General features: G+C 44.5%; 2 protein-coding genes across 13 annotated transcripts; one reads left to right on the forward strand and one right to left on the reverse strand.

Moving 5' to 3' along the window:
- Position 1: 1 nt before the first annotated feature.
- NIT1 (nitrilase 1) lies at positions 2 to 4,297 on the forward strand. Of its 10 annotated transcripts, none has more exons than XM_081305877.1 (7): positions 2 to 101; positions 857 to 952; positions 1,292 to 1,576; positions 1,687 to 1,790; positions 1,949 to 2,082; positions 2,240 to 2,365; positions 3,131 to 4,297. In XM_081305877.1, coding segments are annotated over exons 1-7 (1,014 nt in total). In that variant the 5' UTR covers positions 2 to 99; the 3' UTR covers positions 3,398 to 4,297. The 10 variants fall into 10 exon arrangements, with proteins under 10 accessions (XP_081162003.1, XP_081162005.1, XP_081162012.1 ...); XM_081305879.1 differs by having other exon boundaries at positions 1,322 to 1,576; XM_081305886.1 differs by having other exon boundaries at positions 23 to 148.
- On the reverse strand, positions 3,614 to 15,545 carry DEDD (death effector domain containing). 3 transcript variants are annotated; one of them, XM_081305889.1, is made up of 6 exons: positions 15,312 to 15,545; positions 13,520 to 13,552; positions 6,702 to 7,090; positions 6,409 to 6,516; positions 5,976 to 6,122; positions 3,614 to 5,166 (listed from the first exon to the last, which is right to left on the reverse strand). In XM_081305889.1, exons 3-6 carry the CDS (start codon positions 7,024 to 7,026, stop codon positions 4,790 to 4,792), a joined length of 957 nt encoding a protein of 318 aa, XP_081162015.1. In that variant the 5' UTR covers positions 7,027 to 7,090; positions 13,520 to 13,552; positions 15,312 to 15,545; the 3' UTR covers positions 3,614 to 4,789. The 3 variants fall into 3 exon arrangements, with proteins under 3 accessions (XP_081162015.1, XP_081162016.1, XP_081162014.1); XM_081305890.1 differs by lacking the exon at positions 15,312 to 15,545 and adding an exon at positions 15,152 to 15,218; XM_081305888.1 differs by lacking the exon at positions 13,520 to 13,552 and having other exon boundaries at positions 15,312 to 15,544.
- Positions 15,546 to 20,077: the final 4,532 nt, after the last annotated feature.

Raw genomic sequence — 20,077 nt, forward strand, 5'->3', positions numbered from 1 at the left:
CGTCACGTCCGGCCTAGGAGTTACCGCCCACTCCTCCGGCGCTGCTAGCTGCAGGACGTTCTTCGGGTCCGCTCCTGCGTGGTTTTGGCTCTACCCTTCATGTAGGACTTACTCCCAGTGCCGACCGCTGCAGTGAATTCCACCTGCGGTGCTTTAACTTGTACAACCGAGATTTCTGCCCCAAGGAGAGGCTGGGAAGGACGCGCTAACTGGAGGGTGGGGGTGCGAGTCGGGGAATCTGATCCTCTGCCCCTTGCCTACCTCCGGGTGGGCAGCGGGGCGCGGGGGTTGGGGGAAGACTAAGGAGGGTGAACTTCCCTTCAGAGGTTCCGGGTGAATGTGCTTTGAGATAGTCGAGAACAGAGGTTTGGGAAAACTACAAAAGTTTCCCTTAGATGACATTTTCTTTGGAGGGGGGCGGTAACTGGGGATTGAACTCAGGGTCTTACTGAGTTCCTTAGCGCCATGCCTTTTTTTTTTTTTTTTTCTGAACTCGTGATCCTCCTGCCTCAGCCTCCCCAGCCTCTGGGGATTACAGGCTTGCGTCCGGCTCTGAAATGACTTTTGATCTGCGGAAACGTTTGGCAGAGGAAAAGGGCTTCAGTTTTACGTGAGATCACTGGAAGTTGAGTTATTCAAGCGCCATCAAAGAACCCTACTCGATCTTCCCACTTTATGAACTCTTTCCATAGCCCGTAATTACTTATAGTAAAAAGTGTTTTTGAAGACATGGGTGATTTTTTAGTGGCAGGGCCCTGATTCACCTAAAGAGTATGAAGGGTAGACGCCAGAAAATCCTAGAAATGTATTGCATGAATAGGGGTTGGTGTCCTGATTTTTCACCTTCCTCTTTCAGGCTGGGCTTCATCACCATACGTCCTCACCAGCTCCTGTCCCTTCTGCGTCCCAGACTTTGGATATCTCGACTCTCAGGACTTTGTGCCCAGCCCAGGTAACATGTTTTATTGTATCCTTACTGCCCGGCACAAAGTAGATGCTCACATTCAGTTTGTTAACTGAATGGTGGGGAGCAGAGGTGTCAAGACATCCAAAGCACATTCAACTGGGGAGCTCCCTTATCCCTGGGTTAGTATGCCCTATAAGAGCAGAATCAAAACGAAGACAGGCCTGTTAGGGTGATGCACATCACTGTAACAGCAGTGCTTGGGAGGCTGAGGATGTGGCTGAGTGGTTAAGTGACCCTTGGTTCAATCCTTGGTACCAAAAAAAGAAAAAAGGCTTTCCTGCCTCCCCACATAAGTCATTAAACTTTGAGTTTCCCCCCTGCTAGGAAATCTGATCCTGTCTGTGCCATTCACAGACCCAGGCCCATGGCCAACTCCTCTTCTTCCTGGGAATTGCCCCTGGTGGCTGTGTGCCAGGTAACATCTACACCAGACAAGCAACAGAACTTCAAAACATGTGCTGAGCTGGTTCGAGAAGCTGCCAGACTGGGTGCTTGTTTGGCTTTCCTGCCTGAGGCATTTGATTACATTGCTCGAGACCTTGCAGAGTCCCTACGCCTGTCTGAGCCTTTGAGTGGGAACCTTCTGGGAGAATACACCCAGCTTGCCAGGTATCGGGAAAGGGGGAGGGAGAGGTAGAATCTTCCCTAGACAGTGTTCTTGGATTACCAGTTGTGAGAGTAGGGCCTTGAGAAGAGTTGTCAGTCTCCCCTCCCCCCAGGGAATGTGGAATCTGGCTGTCCTTGGGTGGTTTCCATGAGCGTGGCCAAGACTGGGAGCAGACTCAGAAAATCTACAATTGTCATGTGCTTCTGAACAGCAAGGGTGAGATCTCATAAACCTTTAGCCTGCCTCTTCCCAGGCTCTTCTATCTAAACCCAGATTCTTCAGATTTGTTTTGTACTATCTCCTCCTTGAGAAGAGCAGCTAACTTGGTCTTCTAGAGGACCAGCACTGAGAATTTCTTCTCCCTCTTACTCTAGGATCAATAGTGGCCACCTATAGGAAGACACATCTGTGTGATATAGAGATTCCAGGGCAGGAGCCTATGCGGGAAAGCAATTCTACCCTGCCTGGGCCCAGTCTTGAGTCACCTGTCAGCACACCAGCAGGCAAGGTAAGAGTCATGAGATGGAAGTGGAAGGAGAAAAAGGGAATAGGAATACATTGAAGTAGTAATGGCATATAGAAACCCCTGAGGAGTGGGGTAATGGAGGTACTACACGCTATGACAAAAAGGACAAGGAAGCTAAGTATTCTCTTTTTCATTTCAGATTGGTCTAGCTGTCTGCTATGACATGCGGTTCCCAGAACTCTCTCTGGCATTGGCTCAAGCTGGAGCAGAAATACTCACCTACCCTTCAGCTTTTGGATCTGTTACAGGCCCTGCCCACTGGGAGGTAAGAGGACACCTCTTCAAAACTTTAGCGTTTTTTTGTTTGTTTTTAGTACCAGGGATTGAACCCACAGGTGCTTAACCACTCTACCACATCCCCAGCCCTTTTTATTTTTTTAAGACAGTATCTTACTAAGTTGCTGAGGCTGGCTTCAAACCTGCAATGATCTGCCTCAGTCTTCTGAGTTGCTGGGGTTACAGGCATGCACCATTGTCTTGCTAAGTTGACTAGGGCCTTACTAATTTGCTGAGTTTTGAACTTGGGATACTCCTGCTTCAGCCTCCCAAATCCCTGGGATTACAGGTTTGCATCACCACACATGGCAAGGGCCTTCTTTTAACCTCATTCTCCTTTAGCCTAACTAGTTGAAAGATTTTTCTTCCCATTCCCACTTAGTGGGAAAATTCATTTTTTAGATAGTTCCCTTTCACATGATCATACAGTTAATTTGGTATTGGTAAATTATTGCTAATTAATTATCAGAATGGTTACAATGTGCACAGCCAGTAACACTTGCCTGTAATCCTAACTACTTGGGAGGCTAAGGCAGGAGGATTGCAAGTCTGAGGCCAGTCTCTGCAACTTACAAAACAGGATCCCATCTCAAAATTTTAAAAGGCTGGGGATGTACTCAGTGGTAAAGAATCCGGGGTTCAGTCCCCAGTACCAAAATAAAATGGTTTTAATGAGTAGATCAGCCTATAACATTCATTTCCTATCACTTCCCTAGTAGCTGCTACATGTACTTAACACATATCTCATCCTCAGGTATTGCTTCGGGCCCGTGCCATTGAAACTCAGTGCTACGTTGTAGCAGCTGCACAGTGTGGACGCCACCATGAGAAAAGAGCAAGTTATGGCCACAGCATGGTGGTAGACCCCTGGGGAACAGTGGTGGCCCGTTGCTCTGAAGGGCCAGGACTCTGCCTTGCCCGAATTGACCTCAACTTTCTGCAAAAGTTGCGCCAGCATCTGCCTGTGTTCCAACATCGTAGGCCTGACCTCTATGGCAATTTGGGTCACCCACAGTCTTAAGTTTTGACTTTCATGAATTCAGACAGGCAGATACATACACACACACACACACACACACACCACCGCATTGTGAGGTGATGCTACTGTGATTTGTAAGGAGGATCCAAGCACGGCTTCCTTCACTTGGAGAACCTTGATTCTCAATAGAACACAGAATCAAATTCTTGGTAAAGAAGAAATTTTCACCTGAGCTGAGATTTCATTTTCAGAAAAATGGAATTTTATATAGTCACTGTTTATTTCATGAAAACTGAAATTATGCTGAGGACTGAGCAGCACTGGCATTGAAAAAATAATAATAATCATAAAGTCTGTGTCTGGACATCTCCTTTAGGAGCTGGAAGGAGAGGTGGTATTGTACCTACTGGATTAGGCTTGAGTTCTGGACCTCCTGGCTCATTCAGCTTGCCTCCCTACCTAAAAAAGTGCAACACTCAGTGCATATCCCAGTCCCATTCTCCCAAGCATGGGATTGGGAGTAAGGGTAGAGGAGGGGGGAGGAAAAAGGAGGAATTCACTTTCTCCTAAGGTGCCCTTTGCCCAAGCCAGAAAAAAACCAAAGGGGAAAAGGGCTGCAGGGTATGTTATTTATTTTCACTTTAACATGGAAGGAAAGTATCACACTCCCCCTTCCCCTTTCCAGGGGGAGTGTATATTAATCAGCAGCCTCTTCTCTATCCACCTTGTGTATGAGTGTGTTCACACACATCACAATTGAGAGGGGTGATCAGGCTGACCCAGTCCTCTTATCTGTTACTCCCTTGAAGAGGATTTGACAAAGGGGGAAAAAGGAAGGACCACACCAGGCAGCAGTTTCAAGCCATGGAATGGAGAAAAGAAGGCAGAGAGGAGCAGCACCAGAGGCCAGGAGAGAGTGGAAAGGGCCACAGTTTCTTCTTTTTTAAAAAAAATTCTATAATTTGGAAGAGGGTGGTGATTAAGTTCCAAAATACACTTCAGAGTCCCACCTTCCACATAGCTCCCTTACTCGCAGCCCTTTGGTTTTTCAGACAAAATTTAAGAGCCCTCATAAAGCCAGAAGTATTGATAACCCCTCAGTGCACCCAAAATCAGTGTTCACTTCAGTCCCTTACAAAGACTGTTCTATAGGCTTCGCTTCTCCCTATACATTTGTCTTACGGCTCAGTGGTAAGGTGGCTGTAGAGACACACATTAGGGGGTAAGTGAAAACAGGAAACAAAGGGGAAGCCCAGGCACATGGGTGCAGGGAGGGATGGGGAACACCACTTCCATTTTCCTTTGTCTTAAAAAAAAAAAAAAAAGGCAGGGGTGTGATTGGTTGGAAGGGTAGAGAACAAACCCCAGAACAGTATGTAAGCTCCAGAGGTGGGTAGTGGGAACAGTCCCCAAAGAAGTAAGAAGGGGAAAAGGTCAGGGTAATGCTTGCAGCATCAAGTTCCTCAGGAGTTTCTGTCGTCCCAGCTCATAGTCCTCCTCGTCCACATTCACCAGCAGCTTGATGGCTTCATGGCCCACAGCTTGCTTGAGGGAGTCTGTGATGAAGACACCTTTAAGTGCCTCTAGTAATGAGCCATTTATGTAGTCACGCCAGAATGCATCGAGGTAGGTGAGCTCAGAGAACTTGATGTCACAGATGATGGAGCCGAGGTCCCGGGATTTGAGGATGGTGTTGGCCTGGTTAAAGCGTTCAAACTGGCGCTCAAGTGGGTCCTGCTTGTTAGAGAAGACATTGCCCTGCAGAGCAGTCTCATGCTGGCAGTATTCAGCCCGAACCCGCAGTCTGATGTCTGTGGGAAAGAAAATACAGAGCAGAAGAGGTTATAAGTGAGTTGGGAGTTTACAACTTAAGTTTGAAAAGCTGAATGGGGCAAAGCAGGGAAGGTCACCTGATAGCTTCTCTATTTTCCCCAAGACAATTTCTTTTCTATGCATCTCTGAAATTCTTGTGTGATTTTACAGGTTCCCTTAAATGGGATATGCCCAGGTCACCATCATCTCCCATCACTCACAAACAGCACCATGCTTATGAGATATTTTTCTAATTAGCATAAAGGTTCATTTTAATTATCTTGATTGGTTCATCCTACAATAAGGATGTCATATCAGCATCTCTTTGATCTACTGTTAAATAAAAAGTTAAAATGTACCCTGCTGGGCTGGGGATATAGCTCAGTTGGTAAAGTGCTTGCCATACACAAGGCCCTGGGTTCAATCCTCAGCACCAAAAAAAAAAAAAAAAAAAAATATATATATATATATATATATATATATATATATACACACACACACACAAAAATAGAGTTCTTCCACAGACTAAATCACTCAGTCTCACTTTGTGCCAACAAAGTGAACCTTGCAGCTAGCATGGTGGCACACACCTGTAATCCCAGTGACTGAGGACTGCAAATTCGAATGCCATCCTGGGCAACACAGCGAGACCCTATCTCAAAAAAATAAAAGAGTGGGGCATATAGTGCACTGGTAGAATACCCTGGGTTCAATCCCTAGTACCAGGGGAAGAAAATGTAAGCCTTGCATTAATAACACTATTTTCCCTCAAGTCTACTCTACCTCTGGAACCCTTAAACTTCCTTACCACATGTCTGCTTTTCCTTGGGATCAGGTGTCACTGACTTCCGGCGTTTTCGCTGACTCCCAAGTGTGGCTCTCCCTCGGGCTGGCCGCTTGCTACACATCTGAGGACCCGAAGTTGGGCAGCACACCACAGGATAGTGGGGAGGCACTGACAAGAATGTAAAAGAGAAGAAAAAATAAGTTAAAGGCAGAAATTGACTCTTGGAATGCAGAAGGAATCATGTAGACTTATCAGCATTAATAATGTGACCTGAAAGGAGGATACATGAAAGCAACACAAGACCAAGGTGAAACATTAACAGCTCACCTGAATTTTCATAGGACTAGATGTGGAGGGACAGCATCCTTTCATTTAAGCTGGCAAAGCCAGGAATGTGAAGGGATCAGTGTCCTCTTGCTTGATTATGGAATCAGGAGGAGTAATATCTTCTCACCTGTTTTAGGGGGCTGGGGAGGCCTCGGTTCTGGATCACTGAGGGCTCTGGGGGTCACATATCGAATTGATGTCTCCTCCAGATACTTGTCTACAAGATCAGGGCACACTGTAGGGAAAGAAGAAAACATTCAGGAAAAAGTACACCCTTCCCTTCTCCCAATGGGCCTCAAAACTGATTCTCCTAGGAACTCCCCAGGGTCAAAGCCTCCCTCTTTGACTCTTATGCTGTTCACTCCTGGTTTTCTACAACTCTTCCTGATTCCACTGCCCTCACCCCCAATAAACCCTTACCAGCCCGTCTCTTCTTGAGGGTGACATAGGGAAGCAGGTCATGGCGAGTGATGATGCGCAGCAGCTGCAGCACCTGGCGGAAGTTACTCTCATCGCAGCGTCCCTGGCGCTCCAGTGCCAATAAGAAATCACGTCCATTTCGAATGAGTCCACGTTCATGGTCATCAATGACATCAACAAAGAGGAAGGAAAGCACGCGCACATCTCTGTGTGTCAGGTGGGTGCCCACGATGTCAAACATGCGGTGTAGACTATATAGCCCATGCTCCTGCTCACCATGTTCTTCTGGCCACACCTGGCTTGCCCGCCTCTTTAGGCCCGCCATGATGGGGGCTCAGGAACACAGTGCTTTCCAGAATCCCTGTTCAACAGCTGCTATTCCCAGTATACTGTAAGGATAGAGCAAGAACCTGTGAGCCATTCAATGGGAGGAACTAGTTTTTTCATCCCTATATTCCCAGTGCCTAACATGATTTCTGGCACAGTATACTGCTCAATACATGTTTATTAACTATTTTAAAAGTGTTTATTAAAAATAAACAGTAGGTGGGTATGGTGGTACACGCCTGTGATCCCAGCTATTCAAGAGACTGAGGCAGGAAGATCACAAATTCCAGGCCATTCTGTGCAACTTGTCAAGACTCTGCCTCAAAAGAAAAAAGTCTGGTGATGAAGTTCAGGGGCAGAGCACTCCTGGGTTCAATCCTAGTCCAAAAATAAAGAATAAATAAACCCTAGAGCTCTCCATACTCAACAGATGATGCTGAGTCCAGATCATTTTTTATATATTTTTTAAACATTTATTTTTTAGTTACAGGTGGACACAATATCTTTTATTTTTAAATAGTGCCGAGGATCGAACCCAGTGCCTCACACATGCACAGGAGAGCACTCTACCTCTGAGCCACCACCCCAGCCCAAGTCCAGATCTTACTGGAGAAATAGTCTCTTACCCTGAGAATGTCTATGCAATTTTAATACTACATATTCAGCAAAAGTTACTATTACATATTACCCTGAATGTACCTCTTGCCCCCAAACTCTGCTTTCCCCTCTCCTCAAACAGTTCACTTCTTGAACACAGGCAAAAATCTATAAGTAGAGAATTAATTCTTAATTCTAATACAGAAACTGCATCAGATGAATAGGTAAACTGAAAATGTTTAGTATTAACTAGTTTAAATTATGACCATATTGTTTCATTAACAAGCTGTGGAGCTGGGTGGCAAGTCACTTATCAGAAAGTCTCAGTGCCTTCATCCTTAAAACAAGGATGAAAAAAAAAACCCTCCTCAGAGTTGTTACCAATCCAATGAGAAAATAAATGTAAAATCACTCTGTAAACTTTATATTCCCATAATCTTCACATCATTTGAATATACCCTTCTTTTTTTGCTACCAACAATTTAACGCAGGGGTGCTTTACCACTGAGCCACATCCCCAGCTTTTTTATTTATTTATTTATTTATTTATTTTGGCTTTTTGCAGGGGGACAGGGTCTCACTAAATTGCTTAGGGACTCACTAAGTTCTGAGACTGGCCTCAAACTTGTGATCCTCCTGAGTTGCTGGGATTACAGGTGTGTGCCACCACACCCAGCCTGGATATACCAACTTTTAACTTCTCATGGATGTCATTTACAAACCACATCCACTGACCAAACACAGCCCTATGTTCATTACATAATCTGGCATTTGATTCACAAAGTTCATCAGTCATCCTGGTTGATGTCAATGACCCAGTCATTAACCAATCTTCCAGTCTAACAACTTTCACCTGCACTCTAGTCACTTCATACTTACTGCATGGCCAGAAGGTACCACCCAATACTATTCCACCCCTCTGACCACAAGCTCCAATCACCTAATCAGTTTCAATTTTAAATTCCTACTGAGACTACTTCCAATTTTTTTTTTTCTTTTGGTCCCAGGGATTGAACTTAGAGGCACTTAATCACTGAAGCACATCCCCAGTCCTTTTTATTTATTTTGAGAGGGTCTTGCTAAGTTGCTGAGGCTGGCCTTGAATTTATGATCCTTCTGCCTCAGCCTCCCAAGTCACTGGGATTACAAGCATGCACCACCTCATCCAGCTACTTCTAAATATTTCTTAAATCTCCTATACCTTGTCATTTCTACCACCACTGCCATATTTCAGATTCCAATGGTCTCTTGCCTGGATCACTGCCTCTTTTTTTTTTTTTTTTTTTTTTTGGTGGTGCTGGGGATTAAACCCAGGGCATTGTATATGTGAGGCAAGCACTCTACCAACTGAGCTATATCGCCATCACACCACACCCCAGCCTGATTACTGCCTCTTTTAAAAAGTTCTCCCTACCACTAATCTTTTTTCTTTCTTTTTTCAATGGTGGGGATCAAACACAGAGCCTTGTGCATGTTAGGCAAGTGCTCTACCACTCAGCCACACTTCTAGACCCCCAGACATCAAATTTAACCCACCTAAATTCATCTAATTGAGTTAGCTATCTAAAATGCACAACTGACTACATCATTTTCCTACTTAAGACTCATCTACAGCCTTCTCCTTACCTATAGGAAACCTCCAAATTCCTTTTACCAGTATACCAAGCCACCCAAGATCAGGCTGACTTTTCTAACTTCATTTCCCACCACATTCCATTCCTCCTAGCCCATGTCCTGGGGATCAAACCCAGGACCTCCAGCATGCTAGACAAGTGAGCCACACTCCCAGCATTTTTTTTTTTCCCCAAGGCTGGCCTTGAACTTGTGATCCTCCTGCCTCTGTCTCCTGGGTAGCTGAGATTACAGGCATACACCACCACAAAAACCCCCTTTTTAAATTTTTTATTTTGAGGCAGGGTCTCACTAAATTGCTGAGGCTGGTCTCAAACTCACGAGCCTCCTGCCTCAGCCTCCCAAGTCACTGAGATTACAGGTGTGCACCACTTCATCCAGATCCACTTTTTATTCTTTATCAGTTTTATTTTCCAACGTTATACATTTATGTGTTTATAGTTCACATACACTATGTAATTCATTTCTCTACACCTTTCTTCGGGTTATTCCCTTTGCCTAAATGCCCCTCATCCTTTATTCCACATAACCACTCTTTTTCAGATGGCTAACTCCTACTCCTACTGTAAAAGTCAGCTCAGATGCTACTTTCAAAATGCAATCTCTACACCCCCAAGCTGGGTTAAGTAGTCCTCTACTGTGCTCTTTTGGAACACTATGCATATTTCTTTTATATTTATTATCTCTTTAGATCCTGAGCAATTCATGGAGAGGGACTAAGTAAAATTCACCTTTATTTCTCTAGTGCCTCGCAAAGGACAAAGCGTGGCATTTGTTGGAGCAATCTGTTGTTGAACTAAATTGAATCTAATCTCTAAGAGATCACCACAAGCAATAACATTAAGAAACAAACTCACAAAAGTCCAAGAGTGAGAGAACCCCATTAAAAATAGACATGCATAACTCAGTTACCATGCAGACAGAACTAGCAGGCGGAGCTGCCTCTAGGCCAGAGAACTACCCACATCACACCACACCCTCTTCTCAACAATAAGATAGGCTGTTCTGTCCATTGTATACACCAAGAAACTGAGGCTAAACTAGAAAAGAGAATGAGGGCCTGAGAGTATAATTCAGCAGCAGAGTACCTGCTCAGTATGAGGGGCTAGTCATGGTGGTATATATCTGTAGTCCAAGCAATTTAGGAGACTAAAGCAGGAGTATCGCAAGTTCAAAAATCAGCCTTGTAATTTGTCAAGACCCTGTCTCAAAGTAAAAAATAAAAGGGGCTGGGGATGTAGCTCAATAGTTAAGCGGCCCTGAGTTTGATCCCCAAAACCAAAAAAGAAAGAATAAAATGATAAGCTACTTCATAAGAACCAAGTCAATGAGGACTCAAAAAGTAGAAGAGCTAGTAGGAAGGACCTGGTCCCTCTTCTTCAATAAATCAAAGATGGAAGCACAGAGAGCTGTATCCCCTTAAGAAAAGGGGAGGCCCATCCTGGAATCAACCCCAGAGCATGGGTTCTGGTATGTGGAAAGATAATATAACCCATACATAGATTGGAAAGCCCAGATGTTCCACCCAAAACATGGAAAAATAACTATTCAACAACAGACTGATTTCCCTCATTTCTTCCTCTCGTTTCACCTGCTGCTGTCACTGGGTACAAATGGAAGTGCTGTAGAAAAATAACTTCTTACTCATAGCAGGCAACAGGAGAAAACTGAGCCTCCTAAGAGCCCGTGCAACTTCTGCAAGTTCCCTATCCCACCTGTTCCTTTGGGCCAGCTGTTGATTATGAGGATTGCAAAGAAAGCAGATGGGCAGGTTTCACATTCAACCAATCAGAAAAATAGGTTGCTCCAGTGTTCCCTAATTCAAAGTATCCTTAAACCCCAGGAAATGAAGAAATAGTGTCCTCACATATTTTGCCACTAGAAAACAGAGCAAAATATGACTGTGGTCCTAACCATACATCAACAGATACAACTCTACAATAGGCCTTAATCCCCTGAGAGTTAAATCTACATGGGGGGGGGGGGGAGGGGATAGCCACCTTTAAGTGCTAGATCCTAGGCTGAATCAGTCAAGGTACCAGGAATCATCAGAACTTCTAGGTCAGTGGTTCTCGACCTGGGGCAAATTTGCACCCTCTGGGGGACATTTGGTAATGTCTGGAGACAATTCTAATTGTCATATGTAGGGAACCAGCATGTAATCAGGCCAGGGATGCTGCTAAATATCCCATAATGCACAACACAGTCCCCCACAACAAAGAATTATCTGGCTCAAAATGTCCATATCTATCTTTTCCAGGTGGAACATGATGAATGGTCAAAAAAATGCACATGACTTTCCACACTAGACCTAGAGAAGGAAGCTGTTAAGTCCCTCCAACCCAAACCTATCAAACAATATTCCAGAATAAAAGAAAGACCAGTCAAGCATAGGCTCATTTAACTCATAAATCCTACTAACACAAAGGAGTTCCATCCCACCCCATCCCTGGCTCCTATTTACTGCTGTTGTCATTCAGGTGAACTGCAGGGTAATGCTCTACTCCCTACTGCCCCATCCCAGAGGTCTACTCTGATCTAGTTCAATCTGGAGTTCTATGAGAATAAGAGAAATACAGCTGGGCACGGTGGCACACACCTGTAATCCCAAGGTGTGTAATACCAGCCTTAGCAACACAGTGAGACCCTATCTCAAAATAAAAAATCAAATTTGGCTGGGGATATAACTCAGTGGTAAAGTGTCCCTGGATTCAATTCCCAATACCAAATCAAGAAAAGATGGGGGGGCGGGGCGGAGGCTGGAATATCCTCTTTAAAACAGACACAAAGGATCCTGCTCTTCAGTCTCAGGGTCATTTTAAAGTCCTAAAACTAGACCCATAGTAGTCCCTTCTGGTTAAGTTGCTGATCAGACTTATACTGCTTATTCAATGAAGCAAAACTTAGCAGCAGTGAAAGTTTCCCAAGGCCATGTCCTTGGGAGAAATGTCAGGAGGCTGGCATGCAGGCTAGTAGACATCCCTCCCCACCTAATTATCATCTAGGATTTTGAGTTAACTCACTCAGCAACTCAGAAGGGGGCTATAGGAATCTATCCAGCTTCAGGATTAAAAGAATGTGACCAACTTCCTTTAAACCAAAATATACTCAGCTTTCTGTGGCAGTAAAGCAAGGGAGCTCAACTTAAAATATACAGATCCTAGATGAACGGTATCAGAGTAGTGAGGAGAATTTTCTGGTCCCCTCCAGAGAATCATAAAGAACTTCAGTCTTGGTATCTGAAACACTGCCAGATGGATCCCACTGGCTGGGATACTAATATATGAGTCCCCCCACTACAGCTTCCCAAGAATAATAATTTTTTTAAGCCATATATGTTATTTACCAAGAATAATTTTTTATTCTGATAAATTGTTATACTTCCCAGAGTTCTAGTGTGTACGTTTTTCTTTAGGAAGGTCCAAGTTAGTCAAGGGTCAACTGAGAGTCTATATGTATCTACAGGATTCCCCTCCTGACTGGTTATATTCTGTTGGGTTTCCATGTCCAAGCAATCCAGTCTCATCCCGTCTAGGGATGATATCTGTTCCTTTTGAGGTACTATGACTTCTCAGAAGTCCTGAGAGGAAGAACATGTAGAAGAAATAAAACAGTAATGTCTTAAAAATGAAAATGGCAGTCTAGTTTCTTCTCAACAGAGATGATAGATGTAATTTCACAGATATCTGACTTTCAAAAGCCCTTAGAGGAAAGTCATGTAGAAGAACTAAAAAGTGAATGATACCTTGAAGCTTGGAGTGAAATCTACATGGAAAATCTTAAAGATAGCAAAGAGTACATAGCTTCTTTCTGGTGGGATTAGGAAAATGTAACCAAATATCTGGAAGTCAGGTTACATAGCATGTTTTCAAAAGAAGATTCCAGGAACTCTGAACAGCTAGGAGAGAGAGTAAGTTTACCAAGCAAGGAAGGTGCCTCAGGAACCCTCAAAGGGCAAAACAGTAGACAAAGTACTAGACCACAGCTTTCCATATATTAAAAAAGTATTTTCCCAGAGCTGACCAAAAAGACTAGATAATAAACCAAAACTGGGGGCTTGTCCCAAGACACCTAATTTCCCCTCTCTTTTTTCCTCCTAAACTCCAGTTAGCTGAAGAGATAGTGACTGGAACAGATTTTAATGTACTGTTGGGTGAGTAAAAACTCATTTTCCCTGGCATCTTCCCCACAACTGGGATCAACCCCAATACAATTCTATGGCATTTCCATTGTTTGAGAATAATAAAAAGTTCTAGACTTACCTCTGCAAGAAACTTAATTTCCGAAGTCTCTTCCTAGCACAAGTTTCAAAGCCAGCAGAAAAACAAAAACAAATAAGGGGGGGAGTCAAATTTCAAGCTTTATTTTGAAATCTTGAAGGCCAATAGAGTTAGTCAATCTCAGTCTCAAAAACTCACAGAGAAGCCTAAAGCTATTTCAATCAAATTGATCCACTCCTAGATAAAGAAGAGAACTAACCCATAACAAAATCCCCAGGGCTCCCTCTCTCCTAGTCAATTCACAAAACAAACACCAACTTCAAGAATTCCTAGTCCCAATGGCTCATGGCAAATACAAATTCAGCAACTTATGGGAAAACCCATTATTACGCTCTGATAACCTCCTCAATACCTTATTCCACCTATTTTGTTACCATATTAATGTTAATGTTGACTTTCATCTTTAGAGAATTGTGAGGAGAAAGTGGTTACAGCCCCCCCCCCCAAAAAAGGCACTTTCTTCCCATCACTTAACAGTCCAGAACTATCCTCCAAATTCTATTTTCCCCATTGCACACAAATACAAAATATCCACTGAGGCAGCATCCACTCACACATGTACTTTTCAGCAGAGATCTTGTTTTGTTTTGAAGTATGCCTACTGACCCCCTCCCTTCTAGCACTTAAACACACACAAAAAAAAGGGTCTGGAAACTAAAGGGCTCCTTTAATTGGCCTGTCTAGATGCCAGCCGTCTTTTCTGTCTTCCTCCTCAGACTTTCAGAGCCTTCACCTTAGCATGCAGGGCTCCAATATAGCCATATCTATTTCCCCATTCTTGTATTGCTAATTGTTAAAAACTAGAAAAGTCCTTCACTCCTCCACACTCACTAGCAGTTTCCCCATTTTTCTTTCTTTTTGTAACTAGGAAAAACAAGGGAGCAATAAGGTAGGAACACTTTAGGAAAGCAAACCCAGTTGAACCCTCATTCAATCCCAGTTTTCAAAACCCACATGACCATTCCCTTTTGCCCTTCCCACCCCATTAAAAGCTAAGGGCCTGGCAACTGGAATTGGCTGCAACTGATGCTGCTTAACTATGCACTCTTCCTATCCACAGGGGAAAGGGAAACCCCAACCTCTATCACCCGAGCAGCTCCCCTGTCCTCTCTCTCATCCCAATCCCTTTCTTCCCAAACTTTCCTCCTACTCTCTCACTTTTTTCTTTACCTCGGCACACCCGACACTCTGTCCATTCCTTAAACCTTCGTTTTCTCCTTTTTTCACCCAAATTCTCCCCTAGGCCCTTCCCCCTCTCACTTCCAAATTTAACACTTTCAAAACCTCCCTCCACAAAGCCTCAAAAGTCCAATTCTCACCTCCCACCTCCTCTCAACAGCCCTCACAAAAGTCCAGTCCTCCCTCCAACCACATGCCACAAGCCCCCTTCCCCTTAAAACCCTCAGCCTCTCCCTCCAGCTCCTATACCCCTTTCTATCAGGCCAGATCGCGGCTCCACTCCCCACCTCGGCCTCTCTAATACCCCTGGCCTGGCCCAGTCCGGGCCCTTGTTTACGCCCCGCCCCACGTTCCCACTCCTGCGCCTCGACCCCTGCCCTCTCCCACAGTTGCCATCTCCCCTGCACGCCCCCCTCGGCTGCTCCCCTCCCCCACCTGGTAGCGTCCCGTCACCTCCCTCTCTGGAGGTTCTCAAGCTGGACGTCGCCACCGCCTCCCCCTCCACTTTCCTTCCCCAAACCCTTAGCTGCCCCGCCCGGCCCCGCCCCGTCCCGCTCGACTCCCCCTCCCCACTCCGGCCGCCCCTCCGCCTCACTCTCGGCTCAGGTTCGGCGCCGCCATGTTGGATCCATCCGCGCCGCTCTCCCGGGCCTGTCTCACGGCGCCGCATCCGGGCTTTAGCCACCGCCGCCGCCGCCGCGGGCGTGGGGGAGGGGAGAGACGGGCGGGGGTGGTTGCATCCTGAACAGCGCCTCCCGGAACCTGGCCGGTGAGTGGCGGCTTCGAGACCATAGTGAGGCATGAGCCAGAGCAGCCATACTAGGTGAGGGCAGCCTGGCAGAGGCATTAAGCGGGAAGTAGATAGCTTCACGTTCGGAGGAGAGAATAGACACTGGCAGCCATCTTACTTTGGGGCAAGCTGGCAACGCAGGTTTTTCTTGACGACGGCTTTGGGGCGGTAGGAAAGGGAGGGGAACTGTAGCATTCTTGAGTATGGAAACATTGGTGGCGCCAGAGCTGGCTGGTGTGGACTTCGAGACCCACTGAAAGACTGGGACTGGCAGCCATGACACATAAGGGCGGAATAGCACGGGGGTTGGATTGCCTCGTGAACTCGGGTGAAGGGTCAAGATCTGGATTTGACCTTTGCTCTGAGCTTCCTGGTCACCCGGACGTTCTGTAAACCCGGACTGTAGCAGAAAGCGCAGCCCAGACGCGCTCTCGGAATTCATTCTTTCATCATTTGCCTTTTGAACACCCGCTTCCTGTAAGGAAGTGTCGCCTGAGCCGAATGGTGAAGGACTGTTGGGAATTGATTGGGGCAGGCGGGCAGCGTCGGGGGGGAGGTGGCGCAGGTACGTTAGGCAGTTGCCCACAGCCTGCTAGGGCTAAAGGAAGAAGCGCTAAGGGCCTGGGGATATATAGCTCAGTTGGTTGTGTGCTTACCTCGCATGCACGAGGCCCTGGGTTCAATTCTCAGCACCACCACCACCAAAAAAAAAAAAAAAAAAAAAAAGCAGTAAGGAAAGGGAGAGACTAGATTACACAAGGCCTTATAAGTTGATTTTGCCCTAAGGGCGATGAAGAGCCTTTGAAGGGTCTTTGCGGAGGGGGTGACCAGTTATATTTGGATTTTAGAAAGATCACTGTTTGCCTGTGCGGGAATGGTGAGTCGAGTCTGCATTCCCAGCTACTCGAAGGAGGATCCCTTGAGCCCAGGAGTTGAAAGTCATCTGAGTTTTTAAAAAGTGGTGTGAGGGGGTGCTAGTGTGTAGGTGCTTAGCATATGTGAGGCTTTGGGTTCAATCCTCAGCGTCAAAATCAAAAACAAAACAGGCTTGCAATACGAATGATGGGGTGTAGGAGAAAAGTTACAGGTGAAGAGAATAATAGTACTGTGTCCTAAAAAAAAAAAAAAAAGTGTAGTGTGGATATATATATATATATATATATATAATGATATATATTATAATATATATCATTTTATATATATATATATATATTGGAGAATATAAATGTTACGACTTGAACAACTGGATAATAATGATTCCATTTTCCTTTTAGTTTGTAGTGCTAGAATGACCTTTACTGCTTGCGGGATATCCATTAGACCCAAAAGGTTTGAGATGTGTTTGTGTGCATATAGATAGCTGTTTGAGCCATGGGAGTGGATAAGATAACTTAGAGGGAAGAATACATTCATTTGAGGGAAGAAAGCTGAAGAGAGTACACTGAGAAGGGGCAGAAATAGGAAAAGAAGAAAACCGGCAAAGTGTCTAGCAATCTTGTCAGTGTGTTAAAAGTAACAGAAAAATAATAGTAATAATAAAGCAACAGAAGCAGGAGAGGGTGGTGTGCACCTGTAATCAGCAATTTGGGAGTCTGAGGCAGGAGGATCACAAGTTGAAGACCACAGCCTCAGCAACTTAGACCCTGTCTCTAAATAAATACAAAGGGCTAGGGTACCCTTTGTATTAATTTAGAGACAGCACCCCTGGGTTAAATCTCCAGTGCCACAGCTGAAAAAGAAAAAAATCAAGTAGACTAAAATGTGTTCATTGAATTGTGCAACAAGGTTACTTAACAAATTAGGAGAAAGCTATTTTATAGATATGTGGGATAGAGACAAGATTGAACTGGGAATACACAGTGTATACACACAGTTTTTCATGATACTGTGAAAAGAAGGGTAGCTGTAGGATGTTGCAGGAAGAATAATTCCAAAAACAAAGGACTTTTAGGTAACTGTGAGACAGTTAGATGGAAATGTCCTAAGAGCAGTTGAATATATAGATTTAAAACTTAGTAGAGGGCTGGGGTTGTGGCTTAGAAGTAGAGCACTCGCCTACTATGCATGAGGCTCTGGGTTCAATCTTCAGCACCACATAAAAATAAAATAAAATAAATTGGAGTGGCAACCCTCTATTGGTACTACTCTAGGGAAAAAAAAAAACCTTAGGAGAAGAATATGCCATGAAGGGGTGAGGGGGAATTATAAAATTGATCATTGGGTAGGAGATATAACTCAGTGATAGAATATTTGCCTAGCATGCATAGGAGGAAAAAATTAACTGGAGAGTGGGCCCTGGGAGAAATAAGAATTATACTTTTGGTTCTATCTATTTATTTATTTATGTGGTAATAGGAATTGAACCCAGGGGCACTCTACCCTACTGAGCTGCATCCCCAACCCTTTTTATTTTTTATTTTGAGTTTTGTTAAGATTCCCAGGCTGTCCTCAAACTAGTGATTCTTCTACCTCAGCCTTCCCACTAGCTGAAATTACTGGTGTAAATTCCACCATACCTTGCTGTGCTTTTCATTTTAGGTCCATGTTTACCATTTGAATTTGTTTTGCTCCGTACGTATATTATTTTTTATAAAAAAATTACTTTTCAAAACTCCTGTGACATAATCAGAAATTCAGAAGAATCAACATTTTAGTGGTAGTTGAAGCCATAGATTTGGATAAGCTTCCCAGAGAACAGGGGAAGGCTAAGAGGAGTGTCCTCAGGAATTCCAACACTTAAGGCACAAGTAGAAAAACTCTTGGAGAATCTTTGAAAAGGAACAGTGAAACCATGCATGGTGGCACGTACCTGTAATCCCAGCAATTTAGGAAACTGAGGAAGGAGGATCACAAATTTTGAGGCCAGCCTCAGCAGTTTATTGAGACTGTCTCAAAATAAAAGGGCTGAGGATGTGGCTCAGTGGTAGAATGTCCCCCATGTTCCATCTCTAGTACTGGGGGGTGGGGGAGACGGGATAAAGGATGAAAAAGAAAGAAAAAGCAAATAAGGAAAAACAAAAACTTTGAGTAGAAACTGTCAAGTGCATGACCCCCAAAGAGGCAGTTATGCATGGTATGCATAACATACCTATGCATAACATGGTATGCATAGGTATGGGGAGGTGACCAGCACCCCAACAGAGCAGGTTCCTGCCCAGTGTGAGCCATAGGGAAAATAAAAAGTCGAAATAATTAGTAAGAAATAATATAAAGCCGGGGCTGAGGCCGTAGCTCAGTGGTGGAGAGCTTGCCTCGCATTGTGAGGCACTGGGTTCGATCCTTAGCACCACATAAAAATAAATAAAGATTTAAAAAGTGGAGCACCTGATGGGTCTTCCAGTCCTGATAGGAACTGGGACTGAACAACTGAAAAAGGGCCTTGATTCTTTATTTAAGAAGGAGTACATCAAAGGCAGGGATAAGGTTTCAGTGGGAGGAGTCTTGTTTTGGCACTTGCTCCTTGTGTGTGTGGCAGGGATTTTGTGATAAACCGGTTGATTGGCGTCTGGCAAGTTATATCCATCTTCAGGAGGCAAAAGGGATCTGAAGGAGCTTCTTCATAAAAAACAGGATAGGGGTGAGGGTAAGCAGGCTGTGCTTGAACTTGAGCAGTGAACTAGAACTGGGCGCCAACATGTATGGGCATTCTCACATCAGGGGGTTCAGCCTGGGAGTTCCAAGACCAAGCTTCCTTGCCTAATAGCTCGAACATCACTCGGTTCACCCATGGTTCATACATGGCTTCCCACAAATAGGGAAGGAGTTTTTAGCTCCAAACACAGAAAATCATCACAAGAGTCAACTCCAGATCTTAAAACTCCCCAAGAGCCATTGGGCAATCCAGCCTCCTTGCTATTCCACCGTATCCTTCATTTCTGCCAGTTCCAGTCTTTCAGTGGATTTTCAAATTGACACCAGCTGGATCTGATGCCACAGTTCTTACCACAAGGCCAGCCTAGCAATTTAGCAAAACCCTAAAAATTTTTAAAAGGATGTAGCTCAGTAATAAAGCACCCCTGGGTTCAATCCCAAGTACCACAAAAAGAAAGAAAGAAAGAAATGGTGAAGAACTTGAAAACAGGAGTATAAGTTAAAGTTGAGAAGGCCAAGAACTAACCACATATTTAATGGGTTTTCCCCAAAACCACCCAGGATGATCACAAATGTTGCAAGGAGGTTACTTAACAGGTGCCGATGTCCTTAGGAGGACGGCTGAAGGAAAGTAAAGCCAGATAGCACACATTGCAAAAAAAGATTTTTTTGCAAAAGGATGGAAACACAATAAGCCTAAAAGTATCAATGGGTAGCAAAGATAAGGCTAACACACTGCCATCCCTATATGACTGGCAAAATAAACAGTCTCTAGAAGGTTGAAGGGAAGAGATAATTCATTTATAAGTCAGAGGCTGGGGTTGAACTCAGTGGTGTAGTGTGGGCTTGCACCAGCTTGTAAGTTCAAACCCTGGCACCTAAAACAACAAAAAGTCGAAATCAAAAATTTCCTCCCCACCTCTGAGTATTTTTTCCCTCTATAGCCACTGAAACTTCCTTTGTAAACAATCTCCCCTATA

The sequence above is a fragment of the Spermophilus citellus genome (assembly GCF_964194105.1).
Source record: "Spermophilus citellus genome assembly, chromosome: 9".
Taxonomy (NCBI): Eukaryota; Metazoa; Chordata; class Mammalia; order Rodentia; family Sciuridae; genus Spermophilus; species Spermophilus citellus.